The 24000-nt window shown below is 48.4% G+C and overlaps 1 protein-coding gene across 1 annotated transcript in view; it reads left to right on the top strand.

Annotated features, from left to right (window-relative positions):
• Positions 1 to 2291: 2291 nt before the first annotated feature.
• Positions 2292 to 24000, top strand: part of LOC110518228 (calcium uniporter protein, mitochondrial) — a 104811-nt gene continuing 83102 nt past the window's right edge. The window contains exon 1 of the mRNA XM_036956389.2: positions 2292 to 2682. Within this exon, the coding sequence (XP_036812284.2) occupies positions 2566 to 2682 (117 nt within the window). The 5' untranslated portion in view covers positions 2292 to 2565. The remainder of the gene's footprint in view (positions 2683 to 24000) is intronic.

The raw sequence follows: 24000 nt of genomic DNA, 5'->3' as shown, positions 1-24000 counted from the left end.
CTGTCAGGGGAGCTCTAAGATAGTTACATCACCAATTTGTTTTAATAAAGGCACTAACATGGCGGCAGTTCTTACACCTGGCCCAAGTCTCTCTTTATACAGTAGCAGTCAACAGTTTGGACACACCTCCTCATTCCAGGGTTTTTCTTTATTTTTACTATTTACTACATTGTAGAATTATAGTGAAGACATCAAAATTATGAAATAATACAAATGGAATCATGTAGTAACATAAAAAGTGTTAAACAAATCAAAATATATTTTATATTTGAGATTCTTCAAAGTAGCCACTCTTTGCCTTGATGACAGCTTTGCACACACTTTACATTAAAAGTTAATTTGTGGAATTTCTTTCATTCTTAATCAGTTGTGTTGTGACAAGGTAGAGGTGGTATACAGAAGATCGCCCTATTTGGTAAAAGACCAAGCCCATATTACGGCAAGAATTGGTCAAATAAGCAAAGAGAAACAACAGCCCATCATTACTTTAAGACATGAAGGTCAGTCAATGCCGGGAAATTTCAAGAAATGTCAAAGTTTCTTCAAGTGCAGTCGCAAAAACCATCAAGCGCTATTATGAGAGTCATGATTATGGGAGAACAGTAGCCTAGCCGACTTACTTACTAAAGTGCAATACGTGATTTAAACACAGCTTGCTGTGTGAAGGTGATGAACATCTAAGGATAAGGGCAAAATCCTCAAAGTGCGGTTTGACAACTCAATTGGATCACATAGATGTTCTAGCGGCTCTCTGCCTAGGTAGTTATTTGTCTGTAAACTAGAATGGACCGTAGCGCATTATCTGATTTGGTCGAATCGTCCGGCTCTGTACCGGGAAATATGAAGCACGCGGAATGGCCTTTTCTCTCATTCGATGAAAAGTGTTTACACCCGCCCTTAGATGACTGATCTGCCAATCGGATCTCTTCTTACGCATTTCTTTGAAATTATTATTTAAAGTCTGTGGTTAGAGCCATGGCTTTTCCTCTCTTTTTCGCGCTGGCTTTTCTACATTTTATGTCGTAGCGAATTGCAATAACAGAAATGAAACGGCATTTCATAAATCGATCATGGCTTTCATTCTGAGTTATAGTTAAAGGTATTATTAGCTGTCTAGGCTACTGTACAGTGCTGAGTGTGTGCAACCTCGCCTCTGTTTCTGAAATGCATTCATTGGGCTGTGTTGTGTGTAAACGGTAACCCAGCCCCGCAGACCGCCTACTGTAGGTCTACTCCCCCGCTGTCCCTCTCCGCCTGCCTCCCTCCCTCTCCACCTGCCTCCCTCTCCGCCTCCTCTCCGACTCCCTCCCTCTCCACCTGCCTCCCTCTCCGCCTCCTCTCCACCTCCCTCCCTCTCCTCCTCCTCTCCGCCTCCCTCCCTCTCCACCTGCCTCCCTCTCCACCTCCTCTCAGCCTGCCTCCCTCTCCACCTGCCTCCCTCTCCGCCTCCCTCCCTCTCCACCTCCCTCCCTCTCCGCCTGCCTCCCTCTCCACCTCCTCCCCTCTCCACCTCCTCTCCGCCTCCCTCCCTCTCCACCTCCTCTCAGCCTGCCTCCCTCTCCACCTGCCTCCCTCTCCGCCTCCCTCCCTCTCCACCTCCCTCCCTCTCCGCCTGCCTCCCTCTCCACCTCCTCCCCTCTCCACCTCCTCTCCGCCTCCCTCCCTCTCCACCTGCCTCCCTCTCCACCTCCTCTCAGCCTGCCTCCCTCTTCGCCTGACTCCCTCTCCACCTCCTCTCCACCTGCCTCCCTCTCCACCTCCTCTCCGCCTCCCTCCCTCTCCGCCTGCCTCCCTCTCCACCTCCTCTCCGCCTGCCTCCCTCTCCACCTCCTCTCCGCCTGCCACAGGTCTCCGCCTCCCTCCCTCTCCGCCTCCCTCCCTCTCCGCCTCCTCTCCGCCTCCCTCCCTCTCCGCCTGCCATGTTCTCCGCCTCCCTCCCTCCCTCTCCGCCTGCCTCCCGCCTCCCTCCCTCCCTCCCTCTCCACCTCCTATCCACCTGCCTCCCTCTCCGCCTGCCATGGTCTCCGCCTCCCTCCCTCCCTCTCTCTCCGCCTCCCTTCCTCTCCGCCTCCCTCTCCACCTCCATCTCCGCCTCCCTCCCTCTCCACCTCCTCTCCATCTCTTCTCCGCCTCCCTACCTCTCCGCCTCCTCTCAGCCTCCCTCCCCCTTCTCCGCCTCCCTCCCTCTCCGCCTGCCATGGTCTCCGCCTCCCCCCTCTCCACATCCTCTCCGCCTCCCTCTCCACCTCCATCTCCGCCTCCCTCCCTCTCCACATCCTCTCCACCTCCTCTCCGCCTCCCTCTCCACCTCCATCTCCGCCTCCCTCCCTCTCCACATCCTCTCCACCTCCTCTCCGCCTCCCTCTCCACCTCCCTCTCCGCCTGCCTCCCTCTCGGCCTCCCTCCCTCTCCACCTGCCTGCCGCCTCCCTCCCTCTCCGCCTCCCTCCCTCCCTCTCCATCTCTTCTCCGCTTGCCTCCCGCCTCCCTCTCCGCCAGCCACGGTCTCGCCTGGTCCGCTTGCAGGATTCGCCTCTCCGAGCCTTCCGGATATTTCACTACAGAGATGGCTGCGAATGTGTGTAGATCAGTCCGTCTCTTGTCCCGTAGCAGCGGACAAGTGGCCAGCGGGCTCCCCGCACTTGTTATCTCGTCACAGCGGCACCAGCAGCACATGAGACCGGTAAGACCTCAGACCTAGAAGCGGGCGAGGTGCGGGATAAGGGAGGGCAGCGATGGGCTATTTTGACTGTAGCTTTAATGACTGGGCTTGCTAAGGAAGTAACGCTAACTAGCATCGTTAATAGTATTTATCTTCGTGGATATTAGTTGACTAAACTTTGTTAAGCTTGGATATAATGGCAGTTTGTTTTTGTCGGGAGTATTTGTGTTTGTTGCTACAACTGTTTAAAACGGGATACAGTCAGTCAATCACCTCCGGGGTTTTGTTTTGACAGCAATGCAGTTTTTAGGTGTCCTCTGTCGACCACTGGCCCGCAGTCTATAGTAATGTAGCTGTGTGGGCATTATTTACAATGTCCCAGGCTTGGTGAGAGCCGTTTGCTCTCTGTTCATACGTATGAACCATATCAACGGATTGAATCTAACTACAATCGCTGGGTGTGTATTTGTTGTTGTTGTTGTTGTTCCACGGAATCAATGCAACAGTGAGCTACAACGTCCCAATGTTGATGAAGTGCGGACAGCTGCACGGTAATATGGATGTGGCACCGTCCCCGGTTTGGACACCGACGAAAATGGATAGACCACCTTGTGTTGTATCGTTCTCCATTGACCTGGTTTACCCAATGCTCGCCATTCTATATATTTTTGTAATAGACTGCCCCGTTGGTTTTGTTTTCCCATGTCAATCGATGAGAGAGAGAGAGAGAAAGCCTCGTCGAACCGTGTCCGTTATGTGAACGGCAGGGTCGCGGTGTGTGTAGTACGATAGTGGCATGACAGTGCGGCAGAATATAACTCCTTGTCTTGTCGTGGGGTGAACACTGAAGCCCTGCGTCTCCCTATAAGCGGCAGGGAACTACATGCAGGAAGTGTAGGAAGAACCCCCCCCCCAAAACAAACACACCTATGAACAGCAGAACCAAGGAGTTCCACAGACGCTTGATTATGTCAGTGTGCTTCTCTATATCCCTCCCTCTCTCCCTCCCTCCATCCCTCTCACCCTCCCTCCTCTGCGGGGGTGTTTCCCTGTTCGGCTAAGAGCTCCAGGGTTTTCTTCCTGCAAGCTCAGGGCCCTGGAGGAATACATTATGCTTGTGCAGCACCACACACACACACACAATGCGCACACACACATACTCACACTGTCATGTGCACAAGCACTCACACACACACACACACACATCGGTCACACTGGGCTGATTCCACACTGGCAGAAAGGTAATTGTGTTTGCGAGGTCCTGCCAATACTTCTCAATGGTGCAGTAATTACATCTGAGCCAGTCCACATTGTGTGTGTGTGTGTGTCTCTGTGTGTGTGTGTGTGTGTGTGTGTGTGAGTGTGTGTGTGTGAGACTGTTTGGGTCTTCCACTTCAACTCAAACTCCTCAATAACAACCAGATGAGGGACGGAGACAGGACGAGATAGAGAGAGTGAGACAGAGAGCAATACAGTGGAATGAGGATGTGAAGTCATGATTCTCCCGAAGTCTTTGAAGAGTTAGGACTTCAGATGATTATCTTAAATCCACAGCCACCCTCCCACCCCTCCTCATCCCCAAAGGGACGGAGAGAGCTAGCAAGTAGGGCTGGCAAAAATGATTGTATAACCATGTAACCGAAAGGTTATGGGATTAAGAACGTCATGAAAATAAAATAACTGTAATAACCATTTTTTTAAATAATAATATATATAATACTGTGGCAACTTAACAATGTGATGGCACTTTGTTGCTCCTTCCTGAGACAAGCAAGGTGCAGCGAGCAGAGGAGAGGGAAAATACATGCATATATATATATATATACACGGAGACCGTGGTCATTTGGTTAGCCATCATCCACGGTTCCATGTCGGTCACAGCCCTGTTGGTGAGTTAGCAACTCAAATAAATATTAAATACATAGCTCGAGCCCTCTGGGTTTTACACGACTGTTTCCACGACTACTGGCACTGGTGCTACGACCTCTTTCAGTCGATGGTACCGGAACATGATTTTGTTGCACCAATTTTCTCTCTATATATATTTTATTTTTATTTACAATTGATAATGGACCTTGTGTTCTTAACATTGATTTGTGACGGCAAAGCAAAGCCTGTACAAAAAAAGATGGCTATTTATTGCAGTTTTCAAGGTGCCATGTTTTATTTTCTGTGAATTTGAAATAAAATAATAATTGATACCAAAAAGCATAAAAACTAATTAAAAGAGGGAAGAAGGACTTCAGGTTTCCTCTCTCAGAATCACATACCTGTGAAATCTATATTTTTGTGTAGTTGACCCATTAAATAAGGTATGCACACCAGCCAGACAGTTGTGTTTGGCTAACAGTGTTTCTGTAGATTACAGTGCCTTGCGAAAGTATTCGGCCCCCTTGAACTTTGCGACCTTTTGCCACATTTCAGGCTTCAAACATAAAGATATAAAACTGTATTTGTTTGTGAAGAATCAACAACAAATGGGACACAATCATGAAGTGGAACGACATTTATTGGATATTTCAAACTTTTTTAACAAATCAAAAACTGAAAAATTGGGCGTGCAAAATTATTCAGCCCCCTTAAGTTAATACTTTGTAGCGCCACAATTTCCTCGATTACAGCTGTAAGTCGCTTGGGGTATGTCTATCAGTTTTGCACATCGAGAGACTGAAATGCAAAACAGCTCGAGCTCAGTGAGGTTGGATGGAGAGCATTTGTGAACAGCAGATTTCAGTTCTTTCCACAGATTCTCGATTGGATTCAGGTCTGGAATTTGACTTGGCCATTCTGACACCTGGATATGTTTATTTTTGAACCATTCAATTGTAGATTTTGCTTTATGTTTTGGATCATTGTCTTGTTGGAAGACAAATCTCTGTCCCAGTCTCAGGTCTTTTGCAGACTCAATCCGGTTTTCTTCCAGAATGGTCCTGTATTTGGCTCCATCCATCTTCCCATCAATTTTAACCATCTTCCCTGTCCCTGCTGAAGAAAAGCAGCCCCAAACCATGATGCTGCCACCACCATGTTTGACAGTGGGGATGGTGTGTTCAGCTGTGTTGCTTTTACGCCAAACATAACGTTTTGCATTGTTGCCAAAAAGTTCAATTTTGGTTTCATCTGACCAGAGCACCTTCTTCCACATGTTTGGTGAGTCTCCCAGGTGGCTTGTGGCAAACTTTAAACAACACTTTTTATGGATATCTTTAAGAAATGGCTTTCTTCTTGCCACTCTTCCATAAAGGCCAGATTTGTGCAATATACGACTGATTGTTGTCCTATGGACAGAGTCTCCCACCTCAGCTGTAGATCTCTGCAGTTCATCCAGAGTGATCATGGGCCTCTTGGCTGCATCTCTGATCAGTCTTCTCCTTGTATGAGCTGAAAGTTTAGAGGGACGGCCAGGTCTTGGTAGATTTGCAGTGGTCTGATACTCCTTCCATTTCAATATTATCGCTTGCACAGTGCTCCTTGGGATGTTTAAAGCTTGGGAAATATTTTTGTATCCAAATCCGGCTTTAAACTTCTTCACAACAGTATCTCGGACCTGCCTGGTGTGTTCCTTGTTCTTCATGATGCTCACTGCGCTTTTAACGGACCTCTGAGACTATCACAGTGCAGGTGCATTTATACGGAGACTTGATTACACACAGGTGGATTGTATTTATCATAATTAGTCATTTAGGTCAACATTGGATCATTCAGAGATCCTCACTGAACTTCTGGAGAGAGTTTGCTGCACTGAAAGTAAAGGGGCTGAATAATTTTGCACGCCCAATTTTTCAGTTTTTGATTTGTTAAAAAAGTTTGAAATATCCAATAAATGTCGTTCCACTTCATGATTGTGTCCCACTTGTTGTTGATTCTTCACAAAAAAATACAGTTTTATATCTTTATGTTTGAAGCCTGAAATGTGGCAAAAGGTCGCAAAGTTCAAGGGGGCCGAATACTTTCGCAAGGCACTGTACCTGTGAGGGGAGTTTTCACAACAAACGACCACCGGAATTGATGCAAATAATCCTGATTCTGCCAGGGCAAATAATGCTGATTCTGCCAGGGCAAATAATGCTGATTCTGCCAGGTAGGAATACTCTACTTTGTAGTTACCTTTTTGAGTTATCTTTCCATCTACCTCAAAAAAACGGTTAGGCTATCGTTAGCATCGCTAACGGCTACATAAAATCTTAGATGTGTCGGCCCTACGGGTACCGCGCACGGCCGGGCTCGGCATTCAGGTCAATTTACCAGGACGGGCCAGTGCACACTGAAAGCTACTGGCCCGAATGGGGGAGGTGGGGAGAACTGGCCTGGGTCAAGATCTGGCCTGGGTCAAGATCTGGCCTGGGTCAAGATCTGGCCTGGGTCAAGATCTGGCCTGGGTCAAGATCTGGCATGAAAGTGAATGATGTGTGCATCATTTCAATAGCAAGTGATTTTATCTTTCATTTGTGGGGTCGACAAGTAGCCTACTGGGTTCATACACACATTGGCAAGTCAAAATCAAATACTTTTTTATTTTTTATTTTTTCAAATAACTTTTTCATTGTTGTACTAACCTATAGAGGGGGGAAAAAAATCCCTTAAAAATGTATGCTAAACAGTATGCATTACGAATAATGTGGTTTTTTAAAGGCCTACCCAATGATATTATGCATTGACACATCATTTTTACATTCTAAAGTATGTCAGAATAACGTGGCCTGACTGAATTGACATGTTCCCCACGCAAACACTAATGAAGTCTGTCCATGTGGTAGCTAGTCAGTCTGTCCATGTGGTAGCTGGTCACTCTGTCTATGTGGTAGCTAGTCAGTCTGTCCATGTGGTAGCTGGTCACTCTGTCCATGTGGTAGCTAGTCAGTCTGTCCATGTGGTAGCTAGTCAGTCTGTCCATGTGGTAGCTGGTCACTCTGTCCATGTGGTAGCTAGTCAGTCTGTCCATGTGGTAGCTGGTCACTCTGTCCATGTGGTAGCTGGTCACTCTGTCCATGTGGTAGCTAGTCAGTCTGTCCATGTGGTAGCTAGTCAGTCTGTCCATGTGGTAGCTGGTCACTCTGTCCATGTGGTAGCTAGTCAGTCTGTCCATGTGGTAGCTGGTCATTCTGTCCACGTGGTAGCTACTCACTCTGTCCATGTGGTAGCTGGTCACTCTGTCCATGTGGTAGCTGGTCACTCTGTCCATGTGGTAGCTGGTCACTCTGTCCATGTGGTAGCTGGTCACTCTATCCATGTGGTAGCTAGTCACTCTGTCCATGTGGTAACTGGTCACTCTATCCATGTGGTAGCTAGTCACTCTGTCCATGTGGTAGCTGGTCACTCTGTCCATGTGGTAGCTGGTCACTCTGTCCATGTGGTAGCTAGTCACTCTGTCCATGTGGTAACTGGTCACTCTGTCCATGTGGTAACTGGTCACTCTGTCCATGTGGTAGCTGGTCACTCTGTCCATGTGGTAGCTGGTCACTCTGTCCATGTGGTAGCTGGTCACTCTGTCCATGTGGTAGCTGGTCACTCTGTCCATGTGGTAGCTGGTCACTCTGTCCATGTGGTAGCTGGTCACTCTATCCATGTGGTAGCTAGTCACTCTGTCCATGTGGTAGCTAGTCACTCTGTCCATGTGGTAGCTGGTCACTCTGTCCATGTGGTAGCTGGTCACTCTGTCCATGTGGTAGCTGGTCACTCTATCCATGTGGTAGCTAGTCACTCTGTCCATGTGGTAACTGGTCACTCTGTCCATGTGGTAACTGGTCACTCTGTCCATGTGGTAGCTGGTCACTCTATCCATGTGGTAGCTGGTCACTCTGTCCATGTGTGAGCTGGTCACTCTGTCCATGTGGGAGCTGGTCACTCTGTCCATGTGGTAGCTGGTCACTCTGTCCATGTGGTAGCTGGTCACTCTGTCCATGTGGTAGCTGGTCAGTCTGTCCACGTGGTAGCTACTCACTCTGTCCATGTGGTAGCTACTCACTCTGTCCATGTGGTAGCTAGTCAGTCTGTCCACGTGGTAGCTAGTCAGTCTGTCCACGTGGTAGCTAGTCAGTCTGTCCACGTGGTAGCTAGTCAGTCTGTCCATGTGGTAGCTAGTCAGTCTGTCCATGTGGTAGCTAGTCAGTCTGTCCATGTGGTAGCTGGTCAGTCTGTCCATGTGGTAGCTGGTCACTCTGTCCACGTGGTAGCTACTCACTCTGTCCACGTGGTAGCTACTCACTCTGTCCACGTGGTAGCTAGTCAGTCTGTCCACGTGGTAGCTAGTCAGTCTGTCCACGTGGTAGCTACTCACTCTGTCCACGTGGTAGCTACTCACTCTGTCCACGTGGTAGCTACTCACTCTGTCCATGTGGTAGCTAGTCAGTCTGTCCACGTGGTAGCTAGTCAGTCTGTCCACGTGGTAGCTAGTTAGTCTGTCCACGTGGTAGCTAGTCAGTCTGTCCACGTGGTAGCTAGTCAGTCTGTCCACGTGGTAGCTACTCACTCTGTCCACGTGGTAGCTACTCACTCTGTCCACGTGGTAGCTAGTCAGTCTGTCCACGTGGTAGCTAGTCAGTCTGTCCACGTGGTAGCTAGTCAGTCTGTCCACGTGGTAGCTACTCACTCTGTCCACGTGGTAGCTAGTCAGTCTGTCCACGTGGTAGCTAGTCAGTCTGTCCACGTGGTAGCTAGTCAGTCTGTCCACGTGGTAGCTAGTCAGTCTGTCCACGTGGTAGCTAGTCAGTCTGTCCACGTGGTAGCTAGTCAGTCTGTCCACGTGGTAGCTAGTCAGTCTGTCCACGTGGTAGCTACTGACTCTGTCCACGTGGTAGCTACTCACTCTGTCCACGTGGTAGCTACTCACTCTGTCCACATGGTAGCTAGTCAGTCTGTCCACGTGGTAGCTAGTCAGTCTGTCCACGTGGTAGCTACTCACTCTGTCCATGTGGTAGCTAGTCAGTCTGTCCACGTGGTAGCTACTCACTCTGTCCACATGGTAGCTACTCACTCTGTCCACGTGGTAGCTAGTCAGTCTGTCCACGTGGTAGCTAGTCAGTCTGTCCACGTGGTAGCTAGTCAGTCTGTCCACGTGGTAGCTAGTCAGTCTGTCCACGTGGTAGCTAGTCAGTCTGTCCACGTGGTAGCTAGTCAGTCTGTCCACGTGGTAGCTACTCACTCTGTCCACGTGGTAGCTACTCACTCTGTCCACGTGGTAGCTACTCACTCTGTCCATGTGGTAGCTACTCACTCTGTCCACGTGGTAGCTACTCACTCTGTCCATGTGGTAGCTAGTCAGTCTGTCCACGTGGTAGGTAGTCAGTCTGTCCACGTGGTAGCTAGTCAGTCTGTCCACGTGGTAGCTAGTCACTCTGTCCACGTGGTAGCTAGTCAGTCTGTCCATGTGGTAGCTAGTCACTCTGTCCACGTGGTAGCTAGTCAGTCTGTCCACGTGGTAGCTAGTCAGTCTGTCCACGTGGTAGCTAGTCAGTCTGTCCACGTGGTAGCTAGTCACTCTGTCCATGTGGTAGCTAGTCAGTCTGTCCACGTGGTAGCTACTCACTCTGTCCACGTGGTAGCTACTCACTCTGTCCACGTGGTAGGAAGTCAGTCTGTCCACGTGGTAGGAAGTCAGTCTGTCCACGTGGTAGCTAGTCAGTCTGTCCACGTGGTAGCTAGTCAGTCTGTCCACGTGGTAGCTAGTCAGTCTGTCCACATGGTAGCTACTCACTCTGTCCACGTGGTAGCTAGTCAGTCTGTCCACGTGGTAGCTAGTCAGTCTGTCCACGTGGTAGCTAGTCAGTCTGTCCACGTGGTAGCTACTCACTCTGTCCACGTGGTAGCTACTCACTCTGTCCACGTGGTAGCTACTCACTCTGTCCACGTGGTAGCTACTCACTCTGTCCATGTGGTAGCTACTCACTCTGTCCACGTGGTAGCTACTCACTCTGTCCATGTGGTAGCTAGTCAGTCTGTCCACGTGGTAGGTAGTCAGTCTGTCCACGTGGTAGCTAGTCAGTCTGTCCACGTGGTAGCTAGTCACTCTGTCCACGTGGTAGCTAGTCAGTCTGTCCATGTGGTAGCTAGTCACTCTGTCCACGTGGTAGCTAGTCAGTCTGTCCACGTGGTAGCTAGTCAGTCTGTCCACGTGGTAGCTAGTCAGTCTGTCCACGTGGTAGCTAGTCAGTCTGTCCACGTGGTAGCTAGTCAGTCTGTCCACGTGGTAGCTAGTCAGTCTGTCCACGTGGTAGCTAGTCAGTCTGTCCACGTGGTAGCTACTGACTCTGTCCACGTGGTAGCTACTCACTCTGTCCACGTGGTAGCTACTCACTCTGTCCACATGGTAGCTAGTCAGTCTGTCCACGTGGTAGCTAGTCAGTCTGTCCACGTGGTAGCTACTCACTCTGTCCATGTGGTAGCTAGTCAGTCTGTCCACGTGGTAGCTACTCACTCTGTCCACATGGTAGCTACTCACTCTGTCCACGTGGTAGCTAGTCAGTCTGTCCACGTGGTAGCTAGTCAGTCTGTCCACGTGGTAGCTAGTCAGTCTGTCCACGTGGTAGCTAGTCAGTCTGTCCACGTGGTAGCTAGTCAGTCTGTCCACGTGGTAGCTAGTCAGTCTGTCCACGTGGTAGCTACTCACTCTGTCCACGTGGTAGCTACTCACTCTGTCCACGTGGTAGCTACTCACTCTGTCCATGTGGTAGCTACTCACTCTGTCCACGTGGTAGCTACTCACTCTGTCCATGTGGTAGCTAGTCAGTCTGTCCACGTGGTAGGTAGTCAGTCTGTCCACGTGGTAGCTAGTCAGTCTGTCCACGTGGTAGCTAGTCACTCTGTCCACGTGGTAGCTAGTCAGTCTGTCCATGTGGTAGCTAGTCACTCTGTCCACGTGGTAGCTAGTCAGTCTGTCCACGTGGTAGCTAGTCAGTCTGTCCACGTGGTAGCTAGTCAGTCTGTCCACGTGGTAGCTAGTCACTCTGTCCATGTGGTAGCTAGTCAGTCTGTCCACGTGGTAGCTACTCACTCTGTCCACGTGGTAGCTACTCACTCTGTCCACGTGGTAGGAAGTCAGTCTGTCCACGTGGTAGGAAGTCAGTCTGTCCACGTGGTAGCTAGTCAGTCTGTCCACGTGGTAGCTAGTCAGTCTGTCCACGTGGTAGCTAGTCAGTCTGTCCACGTGGTAGCTAGTCAGTCTGTCCACGTGGTAGCTAGTCAGTCTGTCCACGTGGTAGCTACTCACTCTGTCCACGTGGTAGCTACTCACTCTGTCCACGTGGTAGCTACTCACTCTGTCCATGTGGTAGCTACTCACTCTGTCCACGTGGTAGCTACTCACTCTGTCCATGTGGTAGCTAGTCAGTCTGTCCACGTGGTAGGTAGTCAGTCTGTCCACGTGGTAGCTAGTCAGTCTGTCCACGTGGTAGCTAGTCACTCTGTCCACGTGGTAGCTAGTCAGTCTGTCCATGTGGTAGCTAGTCACTCTGTCCACGTGGTAGCTAGTCAGTCTGTCCACGTGGTAGCTAGTCAGTCTGTCCACGTGGTAGCTAGTCAGTCTGTCCACGTGGTAGCTAGTCACTCTGTCCATGTGGTAGCTAGTCAGTCTGTCCACGTGGTAGCTACTCACTCTGTCCACGTGGTAGCTACTCACTCTGTCCACGTGGTAGGAAGTCAGTCTGTCCACGTGGTAGGAAGTCAGTCTGTCCACGTGGTAGCTAGTCAGTCTGTCCACGTGGTAGCTAGTCAGTCTGTCCACGTGGTAGCTAGTCAGTCTGTCCACATGGTAGCTACTCACTCTGTCCACGTGGTAGCTACTCACTCTGTCCACGTGGTAGCTACTCACTCTGTCCACGTGGTAGCTACTCACTCTGTCCATGTGGTAGCTACTCACTCTGTCCACGTGGTAGCTACTCACTCTGTCCATGTGGTAGCTAGTCAGTCTGTCCACGTGGTAGGTAGTCAGTCTGTCCACCTGGTAGCTAGTCAGTCTGTCCACGTGGTAGCTAGTCACTCTGTCCACGTGGTAGCTAGTCAGTCTGTCCATGTGGTAGCTAGTCACTCTGTCCACGTGGTAGCTAGTCAGTCTGTCCACGTGGTAGCTAGTCAGTCTGTCCACGTGGTAGCTAGTCAGTCTGTCCACGTGGTAGCTAGTCACTCTGTCCATGTGGTAGCTAGTCAGTCTGTCCACGTGGTAGCTAGTCAGTCTGTCCACGTGGTAGCTACTCACTCTGTCCACGTGGTAGGAAGTCAGTCTGTCCACGTGGTAGGAAGTCAGTCTGTCCACGTGGTAGCTAGTCAGTCTGTCCACGTGGTAGCTAGTCAGTCTGTCCACGTGGTAGCTAGTCACTCTGTCCATGTGGTAGCTAGTCAGTCTGTCCATGTGGTAGGTGGTCACTCTGTCCATGTGGTAGCTAGTCAGTCTGTCCATGTGGTAGCTTGTCACTCTGTCCATGTGGTAGCTACTCACTCTGTCCATGTGGTAGCTGGTCACTCTGTCCATGTGGTAGCTAGTCAGTCTGTCCATGTGGTAGCTACTCACTCTGTCCATGTGGTAGCTAGTCAGTCTGTCCACGTGGTAGCTAGTCAGTCTGTCCACGTGGTAGCTAGTCAGTCTGTCCACGTGGTAGCTAGTCAGTCTGTCCACGTGGTAGCTAGTCAGTCTGTCCACGTGGTAGCTAGTCAGTCTGTCCATGTGGTAGGTAGTCAGTCTGTCCATGTGGTAGCTAGTCAGTGTGTCCATGTGGTAGCTAGTCAGTCTGTCCATGTGGTAGCTGGTCAGTCTGTCCATGTGGTAGCTGGTCACTCTGTCCACGTGGTAGCTACTCACTCTGTCCACGTGGTAGCTAGTCAGTCTGTCCACGTGGTAGCTAGTCAGTTTGTCCACGTGGTAGCTAGTCAGTCTGTCCACGTGGTAGCTACTCACTCTGTCCACGTGGTAGCTACTCACTCTGTCCACGTGGTAGCTAGTCAGTCTGTCCACGTGGTAGCTAGTCAGTCTGTCCACGTGGTAGCTAGTCAGTCTGTCCACGTGGTAGCTAGTCAGTCTGTCCACGTGGTAGCTAGTCAGTCTGTCCACGTGGTAGCTACTCACTCTGTCCACGTGGTAGCTACTCACTCTTTCCACGTGGTAGCTAGTCAGTCTGTCCACGTGGTAGCTACTAACTCTGTCCATGTGGTAGCTAGTCAGTCTGTCCACGTGGTAGCTACTCACTCTGTCCACATGGTAGCTACTCACTCTGTCCACGTGGTAGCTAGTCAGTCTGTCCACGTGGTAGCTAGTCAGTCTGTCCACGTGGTAGCTACTCACTCTGTCCACGTGGTAGCTACTCACTCTGTCCACGTGGTAGCTACTCACTCTGTCCATGTGGTAGCTACTCACTCTGTCCACGTGGTAGCTAGTCAGTCTGTCCACGTGGTAGCTAGTCACTCTGTCCACGTGGTAGCTAGTCAGTCTGTCCATGTGGTAGCTAGTCACTCTGTCCACGTGGTAGCTAGTCAGTCTGTCCACGTGGTAGCTAGTCAGTCTGTCCACGTGGTAGCTAGTCACTCTGTCCATGTGGTAGCTAGTCAGTCTGTCCACGTGGTAGCTAGTCAGTCTGTCCACATGGTAGCTACTCACTCTGTCCACGTGGTAGGAAGTCAGTCTGTCCACGTGGTAGGAAGTCAGTCTGTCCACGTGGTAGCTAGTCAGTCTGTCCACGTGGTAGCTAGTCAGTCTGTCCACGTTGTAGCTAGTCAGTCTGTCCACGTGGTAGCTAGTCACTCTGTCCATGTGGTAGCTGGTCACTCTGTCCATGTGGTAGCTATACAGTCTGTCCATGTGGTAGGTGGTCACTCTGTCCATGTGGTAGCTAGTCAGTCTGTCCACGTGGTAGCTGGTCACTCTGTCCATGTGGTAGCTACTCACTCTGTCCATGTGGTAGCTGGTCACTCTGTCCATGTGGTAGCTAGTCAGTCTGTCCATGTGGTAGCTACTCACTCTGTCCATGTGGTAGCTAGTCAGTCTGTCCACGTGGTAGCTAGTCAGTCTGTCCACGTGGTAGCTAGTCAGTCTGTCCCCGTGGTAGCTAGTCAGTCTGTCCACGTGGTAGCTAGTCAGTCTGTCCACGTGGTAGCTAGTCAGTCTGTCCATGTGGTAGCTAGTCAGTCTGTCCATGTGGTAGCTAGTCAGTGTGTCCATGTGGTAGCTAGTCAGTCTGTCCATGTGGTAGCTGGTCAGTCTGTCCATGTGGTAGCTGGTCACTCTGTCCACGTGGTAGCTACTCACTCTGTCCACGTGGTAGCTAGTAAGTCTGTCCACGTGGTAGCTAGTCAGTCTGTCCACGTGGTAGCTAGTCAGTCTGTCCACGTGGTAGCTACTCACTCTGTCCACGTGGTAGCTACTCACTCTGTCCACGTGGTAGCTAGTCAGTGTGTCCACGTGGTAGCTAGTCAGTCTGTCCACGTGGTAGCTAGTCAGTCTGTCCACGTGGTAGCTAGTCAGTCTGTCCACGTGGTAGCTAGTCAGTCTGTCCACGTGGTAGCTACTCACTCTGTCCACGTGGTAGCTACTCACTCTGTCCACGTGGTAGCTACTCACTCTGTCCACGTGGTAGTTACTCACTCTGTCCACGTGGTAGCTAGTCAGTCTGTCCACGTGGTAGCTACTAACTCTGTCCATGTGGTAGCTAGTCAGTCAGTCCACGTGGTAGCTACTCACTCTGTCCACATGGTAGCTACTCACTCTGTCCACGTGGTAGCTAGTCAGTCTGTCCACGTGGTAGCTAGTCAGTCTTTCCACGTGGTAGCTAGTCAGTCTGTCCACGTGGTAGCTACTCACTCTGTCCACGTCGTAGCTACTCACTCTGTCCACGTGGTAGCTACTCACTCTGTCCATGTGGTAGCTACTCACTCTGTCCACGTGGTAGCTAGTCAGTCTGTCCACGTGGTAGCTAGTCAGTCTGTCCACGTGGTAGCTACTCACTCTGTCCACGTGGTAGCTACTCACTCTGTCCACGTGGTAGCTAGTCAGTCTGTCCATGTGGTAGCTACTCACTCTGTCCATGTGGTAGCTAGTCAGTCTGTCCACGTTGTAGCTACTCACTCTGTCCACATGGTAGCTACTCACTCTGTCCACGTGGTAGCTAGTCAGTCTGTCCACGTGGTAGCTAGTCAGTCTGTCCACGTGGTAGCTAGTCAGTCTGTCCACGTGGTAGCTACTCACTCTGTCCACGTGGTAGCTACTCACTCTGTCCACGTGGTAGCTACTCACTCTGTCCATGTGGTAGCTACTCACTCTGTCCACGTGGTAGCTACTCACTCTGTCCATGTGGTAGCTAGTCAGTCTGTCCATGTGGTAGCTAGTCACTCTGTCCACATGGTAGCTACTCACTCTGTCCACGTGGTAGCTAGTCAGTCTGTCCACGTGGTAGCTAGTCAGTCTGTCCACGTGGTAGCTACTCACTCTGTCCACGTGGTAGCTACTCACTCTGTCCACGTGGTAGCTACTCACTCTGTCCATGTGGTAGCTACTCACTCTGTCCACGTGGTAGCTACTCACTCTGTCCATGTGGTAGCTAGTCAGTCTGTCCATGTGGTAGCTACTCACTCTGTCCACGTGGTAGCTACTCACTCTGTCCACGTGGTAGGTAGTCAGTCTGTCCACGTGGTAGCTAGTCAGTCTGTCCACGTGGTAGCTAGTCACTCTGTCCACGTGGTAGCTAGTCAGTCTGTCCATGTGGTAGCTAGTCACTCTGTCCACGTGGTAGCTAGTCAGTCTGTCCACGTGGTAGCTAGTCAGTCTGTCCACGTGGTAGCTAGTCAGTCTGTCCATGTGGTAGCTAGTCACTCTGTCCACGTGGTAGCTAGTCAGTCTGTCCACGTGGTAGCTAGTCAGTTCGTCCATGTGGTAGCTAGTCACTCTGTCCACGTGGTAGCTAGTCAGTCTGTCCATTTCAGATGTTTAAGAGCTATTAAGGAGTTTATTATGTCATGTTTTAAAATGAGAAATACATCCAAAAACCGTGTTCCCTTTTGTAATGGAATGCTTTGTATGGAAAACCAAGTTGAAGCCAACATTCAATGTTCTTTTGCCTCTAATAACGGCACACGGTTTTACCGCAACAAGACACAACACCCTTCAATGGAAACGGTGGGGAAACAAATGAAAAACACCTAAATCTCTCCAGAAAAAATGATCTGAAATTTAACAGAATAGCTATATTAGAGCACTGCAGCTTCTAAATCGGTTGTGGTAAATTCAAGAACCTCTTCCCACAGTAGGCCTAGAAAATAGCATTTCAGATGCATCCGTTGTGAAGGCCAGTAGAGAAAACACTACATTACAATGCCCTTGTCAATAGGAAGCCCATGGATGTTTAAAAGGACTCGTAAATCTTTTCTGAAAGTGGGTCTCTCTGCGGGACGGTTCCAAGACGCAAATGATTGAGCCTTGGCTTTCACCATCTGGACTGGGGCACCTCTCTTTTTTTAATGTTTCAATCTGTCCCGTCAGGGCGGCAGGGTAGCCTAGTGGTTAGAGTGGAGGGGCGGCAGGGTAGCCTAGTGGTTAGAGTGGAGGGGTGGCAGGGTAGCCTAGTGGTTAGAGTGGAGGGGCGGCAGGGTAGCCTAGTGGTTAGAGTGGAGGGGCGGCAGGGTAGCCTAGTGGTTAGAGCGTTGGACTAGGTTGCCAGTTCAAATCCCCGAGCTGACAAGGTACAAATCTGTTCCTAGGCCGTCATTGAAAATAAGAATTTGTTCTTAACTGACTTGCCTGGTTAAATAAAGGTAAAATAAAAAATAAAATACAAATATGATGGTAGTGAACATCAGGCTGAAAGAAAATGCCTGTTAAATTGAAAGGTGAGAATGTCAGGATGCTTGATTGATATACTGTCACCTTTTCTAGTTTTGTTACTCTAATCAAATGCTACCAGTAGAATATTAAGGAAAGAGGGGATACCCTAGTCAGTTGTACGACTGAATGCATTCAACTGAAATATTGTCTTCCGCCTTAATTGACAATCCACGTCTTTCCGGCGCCCGGGGAACAATGGGTTAACTGCCTTGTTCAGGGACAGAACAACAGATTTTTACCTTGTCGGCTTAGGGATTTGATCCAGGAACTGTTCGGTTACAGGCCCAATTCTTTAACCACTAGGCCACCTGCTGCCCCATTAGGGCTGGAACCTCGTTATCAGGGGCAACTGGGCGGGTGTGGGTCGACAGGGGCAGAGGTCAGGCCCCCCTCGATGAAGGTAATTAAATCAGGATGGGGTTAATTGAATTAACCCTTACCGCTGTGATTGACTCTACAGCTGAAGTTTTCCAGATTAGTGCAGGTTAAGAGACTGAGCCTGGCAGTTCAGTGGGAGGAAGAGAAAGCACTGGGCATTACTGCTGACCATCGTCCTAAAATGAGAAACGCGATAGAAGTGTGTGTGTGTGTGTGTGTGTGAGTGTGAGAGAGAGATATAATGATTGATAAACATACAGCTGCCCTTAGTTTTCCTGATTTCATTTAAACCAGCAGCACTTTATAGGCTAAACAAGTGCTTTTTGGCAACACACACATCTATCAAACTAACACATCTCAAGGGGGCTGTTTGGTTGTAAAAAATAAATATAAAATATGCCTGTTTATAATTGGCCAGTTTTTAATTAGGAAGAAAGATTTTTTGTTTTAAAGGACAAAGAACTCTGTACTGACGTGTGTGTGTGTGTATGTGTGTGTGACGTACTTGCATGAAGAAGTCGAGTGTGTGTGTGTGTGTGTGTAGTGTCACATTTGAGTGTCATTAAGCTAGCAGTAATTGAGTACGGTCGCATGCACACAATAATGCGAGTATTGTGAATAGTCAGATTCACATAGTAGTTAAATGTAAACGTTTACAGGCTTTGCAAGAAGACCGATTTTTCCCTAACAATCCCGTTTCCATGGACACATCTGAAATCAAGCTGCCTGATGGGACTTTGATAAATGCAGGAAATCACCATTCAAAATAGAGGCTTTAACCACGGCAACCATGTTATTTTTGTGAAGCCCCCCCCCATCATTGCTAGTTAAGCGTGTTCCTCTTAAGTGTTGGATACTGCTCTGTGGAAGTGAGACTATGTTGCTATCGGTTACGGCCGCTACACTAGACAGCTACACTGTCGGTGAAACATGATGTAGACACAGATGGATTGTCCCCGAAAAATCAGCTCCCTATTCGCTGTGTGTAGTCTTCTACTTTTCCATATGGCCCCTGGTCCACAGTAGTGTACTATATAGGTAATAGGGCCCTGGTTAACAGTAGTGCACTATATAGGGCCATGGTCAACAGTAGCATACTATATAGGGCTCTGGTCAACAGTAGTGTACTATATAGGGCTCTGGTCAACAGTAGTGTACTATATAGAGAACATTTGGGACACAGACATGTGTGTTTGGCGCTAGACATGGTATGTCGAGTCTTCATGTCTGGTTATGTCGAGTCTTCATGTCTTGCGTTTCGAGTCTTCATGTCTGGTTATGTCGAGTCTTCATGTCTTGCATGTCGAGTCTTCATGTCTTGTTATGTCGAGTCTTCATGTCTGGTTATGTCGAGTCTTCATGTCTGGCGTGTCGAGTCTTCATGTCTGGTTATGTCGAGTCTTCATGTCTGGTTATATCGAGTCTTCATGTCTGGTTATGTCGAGTCTTCATGTCTGGCGTGTCGAGTCTTCATGTCTGGTTATGTCGAGTCTTCATGTCTTGCGTGTCGAGTCTTCATGTCTGGTTATGTCGAGTCTTCATGTCTGGTTATGTCGAGTCTTCATGTCTGGTTATGTCGAGTCTTCATGTCTGGTTATGTCGAGTCTTCATGTCTGGTTATGTCGAGTCTTCATGTCTTGTTATGTCGAGTCTTCATGTCTGGTTATGTCGAGTCTTCATGTCTGGCATGTCGAGTCTTCATGTCTGGTTATGTCGAGTCTTCATGTCTGGTTATGTTGAGTCTTCATGTCTTGTCATGTCGAGTCTTCATGTCTGGTTATGTCGAGTCTTCATGTCTTGCGTGTCGAGTCTTCATGTCTTGCGTGTCGAGTCTTCATGTCTGGTTATATCGAGTCTTCATGTCTGGTTATGTCGAGTCTTCATGTCTGGTTATGTCGAGTCTTCATGTCTTGTTATGTCGAGTCTTCATGTCTGGTTATGTCGAGTCTTCATGTCTTGCGTGTCGAGTCTTCATGTCTTGCGTGTCGAGTCTTCATGTCTGGTTATATCGAGTCTTCATGTCTGGTTATGTCGAGTCTTCATGTCTGGTTATGTCGAGTCTTCATGTCTGGTTATGTCGAGTCTTCATGTCTTGTTATGTCGAGTCTTCATGTCTGGTTATATCGAGTCTTCATGTCTGGTTATGTCGAGTCTTCATGTCTGGTTATGTCAAGTCTTCATGTCTGGTTATGTCGAGTCTTCATATCTGGTTATGTCGAGTCTTCATGTCTGGTTATGTCGAGTCTTCATGTCTGGTTATGTAGAGTCTTCATGTCTTGCGTGTCGAGTCTTCATGTCTGGTTATGTCGAGTCTTCATGTCTGGCGTGTCGTGTCGGGCATTTTTCTGCTATTGTACATTACGATAAATCACCTATAGGTCATTACTACAGGAATGTGAAGTGTGAAAGTAAGTACGTTTGCTAATATGTGTGATTTGTTGATCGGACAATTGATAACTATAACATTTTGAAATTAGTAGTAGTTTCAAGGGTCATATACAAAATTACATTGGTGCTTACTAATGTTATAAACGTATCATTATGTTTATTGTTATTGTTATTGTTATAATTCAGTGAATTTAACATGATATGAATTTTGGTCCATTGCGTCCAGCTTTAGAATAGGGTTTCCATTTGAGATCCAAATGAACTCGTCTTTTCCCCATCTCTACCAAAAAGAGTCCAGTGAATTTCTATCTCACCTATTCAAACTGAAACCCTCCCTCATTTATCCCCCTTGAACTCATCTCAAGAGGTTCAAAGTCTCTTCAATCAGTTTCGAAAGTATTTGGGTTCTGTATGACCTTTAAACCGGTTATTATCCTGGCTGGGTTCTGTATGACCTCTAAACCTGTTATTATCCTGGCTGGGTTCTGTATGACCTCTAAACCTGTTATTATCCTGGCTGGGTTCTGTATGACCTCTAAACCTGTTATTATCCTGGCTGGGTTCTGTATGACCTCTAAACCGGTTATTATCCTGGCTGGGTTCTGTATGACCTCTAAACCGGTTATTATCCTGGCTGGGTTCTGTATGACCTCTAAACCTGTTATTATCCTGGCTGGGTTCTGTATGACCTCTAAACCGGTTATTATCCTGGCTGGGTTCTGTATGACCTCTAAACCTGTTATTATCCTGGCTGGGTTCTGTATGACCTCTAAACCTGTTATTATCCTGGCTGGGTTCTGTATGACCTCTAAACCTGTTATTATCCTGGCTGGGTTCTGTATGACCTCTAAACCTGTTATTATCCTGGCTGGGTTCTGTATGACCTCTAAACCGGTTATTATCCTGGCTGGGTTCTGTATGACCTCTAAACCTGTTATTATCCTGGCTGGGTTCTGTATGACCTCTAAACCTGTTATTATCCTGGCTGGGTTCTGTATGACCTCTAAACCGGTTATTATCCTGGCTGGGTTCTGTATGACCTCTAAACTTGTTATTATCCTGGCTGGGTTCTGTATGATCTCTAAACCGGTTATTATCCTGGCCGGGTTCTGTATGACCTCTAAACCTGTTAATATCCTGGCTGGGTTCTCCTGATTATCAAGCCAAATTAAGTTTCTGCTATTATCACTTGGCCAGCTTCACAAGGTGAAATAAATTAAAACATCAATTCTCAAGTCCAGCTTCTAGAAGCACTGTGTTTGTTGTTGTTGTTGTTGTTGTTGATGGAATCATAGCAGAACTTAGGAAACTCTGACCATCAATGTAACTGAAATGAACTGGATTTCCTCATTTTGTATCTAAAAGTGTTTAGCTGTAGCTAGATAGCAGCCAGACTGTTCTAGACGCAATCTGGTTAGTACAGTAGCTGGGCTATAATGGCACCTTTCAGTACAAGCTGGGCTATAACGGTAGACATCAGCACCTTTCAGTAGAAGCTGGACTATAATGGTAGACATCAGCACCTTTCAGTAGAAGCTGGACTATAATGGTAGACATCAGCACCTTTCAGTAGAAGCTGGACTATAATGGTAGACATCAGCACCTTTCAGTAGAAGCTGGACTATAATGGTAGACATCAGCACCTTTCAGTAGAAGCTGGGCTATAATGGTAGACATCAGCACCTTTCAGTAGAAGCTGGGCTATAATGGTAGACATCAGCACCTTTCAGTAGAAGCTGGGCTATAATGGTAGACATCAGCACCTTTCAGTAGAAGCTGGGCTATAATGGTAGACATCAGCACCTTTCAGTAGAAGCTGGACTATAATGGTAGACATCAGCACCTTTCAGTAGAAGCTGGGCTATAATGGTAGACATCAGCACCTTTCAGTAGAAGCTGGACTATAATGGTAGACATCAGCACCTTTCAGTAGAAGCTGGGCTATAATGGCACCTTTCAGTAGAAGCTGGACTATAATGGTAGACATCAGCACCTTTCAGTAGAAGCTGGACTATAATGGTAGACATTAGCACCTTTCAGTAGAAGCTGGGCTATAATGGTAGACATCAGCACCTTTCAGTTGAAGCTGGACTATAATGGTAGACATCAGCACCTTTCAGTAGAAGCTGGACTATAATGGTAGACATCAGCACCTTTCAGTAGAAGCTGGACTATAATGGTAGACATCAGCACCTTTCAGTAGAAGCTGGACTATAATGGTAGACATCAGCACCTTTCAGTAGAAGCTGGACTATAATGGTAGACATCAGCACCTTTCAGTAGAAGCTGGGCTATAATGGTAGACATCAGCACCTTTCAGTAGAAGCTGGGCTATAATGGTAGACATCAGCACCTTTCAGTAGAAGCTGGGCTATAATGGTAGACATCAGCACCTTTCAGTAGAAGCTGGACTATAATGGTAGACATCAGCACCTTTCAGTAGAAGCTGGGCTATAATGGCACCTTTCAGTAGAAGCTGGACTATAATGGTAGACATCAGCACCTTTCAGTAGAAGCTGGACTATAATGGTAGACATCAGCACCTTTCAGTAGAAGCTGGGCTATAATGGCACCTTTCAGTAGAAGCTGGGCTATAATGGTAGACATTAGCACCTTTCAGTAGAAGCTGGGCTATAATGGTAGACATCAGCAACTTTCAGTAGAAGCTGTACTATAATGCTAGACATCTGCACCTTTCAGTAGAAGCTGGACTATAATGGTAGACATCAGCACCTTTCATTAGAAGCTGGACTATAATGGTAGACATCAGCACCTTTCAGTAGAAGCTGGACTATAATGGTAGACATCAACACCTTTCAGTAGAAGCTGGGCTATAATGGTAGACATCAGCACCTTTCAGTAGAAGTTGGGCTATAATGGTAGACATCAGCACCTTTCAGTAGAAGACTGAAGACTGTTAACCCACTGTTCCCCTGAACAAGGCAGTTAACCCACTGTTCCCGTGAACAAGGCAGTTAACCCACTGTTCCCCTGAACAAGACAGTTAACCCACTGTTCCCCTGAACAAGGCAGTTAACCCACTGTTCCCCTGAACAAGGCAGTTTAACCCACTGTTCCCCTGAACAAGGCAGTTAACCCACTGTTCCCCTGAACAAGGCAGTTTAACCCACTGTTCTCCTGAACAAGGCAGTTAACCCAGTGTTCCCCTGAACAAGGCAGTTAACCCAGTGTTCCCCTGAACAAGGCAGTTAACCCACTGTTCCCCTGTACAAGGCAGTTAACCTACTGTTCCCCAGAACAAGGCAGTTAACCCACTGTTCCCCTGAACAAGACAGTTAACCCACTGTTCCCCTGAGCAAGGCTGTTAACCCACTGTTCCCCTGAACAAGACAGTTAACCCACTGTTCCCCTGAGCAAGGCTGTTAACCCACTGTTCCCCTGAACAAGGCTGTTAACCCCACTGTTCCCCTGAACAAGGCAGTTAACCCACTGTTCCCCTGAACAAGGCAGTTTAACCCACTGTTCCCCTGAACAAGGCAGTTAACCCACTGTTCCCCTGAACAAGGCAGTTAACCCACCGTTCCCCTGAACGAGGCAGTTAACCCACTGTTCCCCTGAACAAGGCAGTTAACCCACTGTTCCCCGGGGCGCCGAAGACGTGGGATGTCCAATTTTAAGGCAGCCCTACCCTCTCTGCACCTCTCTGATTCAGAGGTGTTGGGTTAAATGAGGAAGACACGTTTCGGTTGAAGGCATTCCGTAGTACAACTGACTAGGTGTTATCATGCGTTGTTGCTGTCTTGCTATGTTGTTGT

Source organism: Oncorhynchus mykiss, chromosome 20 (assembly GCF_057628025.1).
Source record: "Oncorhynchus mykiss isolate SJ-2025 chromosome 20, ASM5762802v1, whole genome shotgun sequence".
In the NCBI taxonomy this organism is placed as follows: Eukaryota; Metazoa; Chordata; class Actinopteri; order Salmoniformes; family Salmonidae; genus Oncorhynchus; species Oncorhynchus mykiss.
This window is presented reverse-complemented; position numbering and strand designations above follow the sequence as displayed.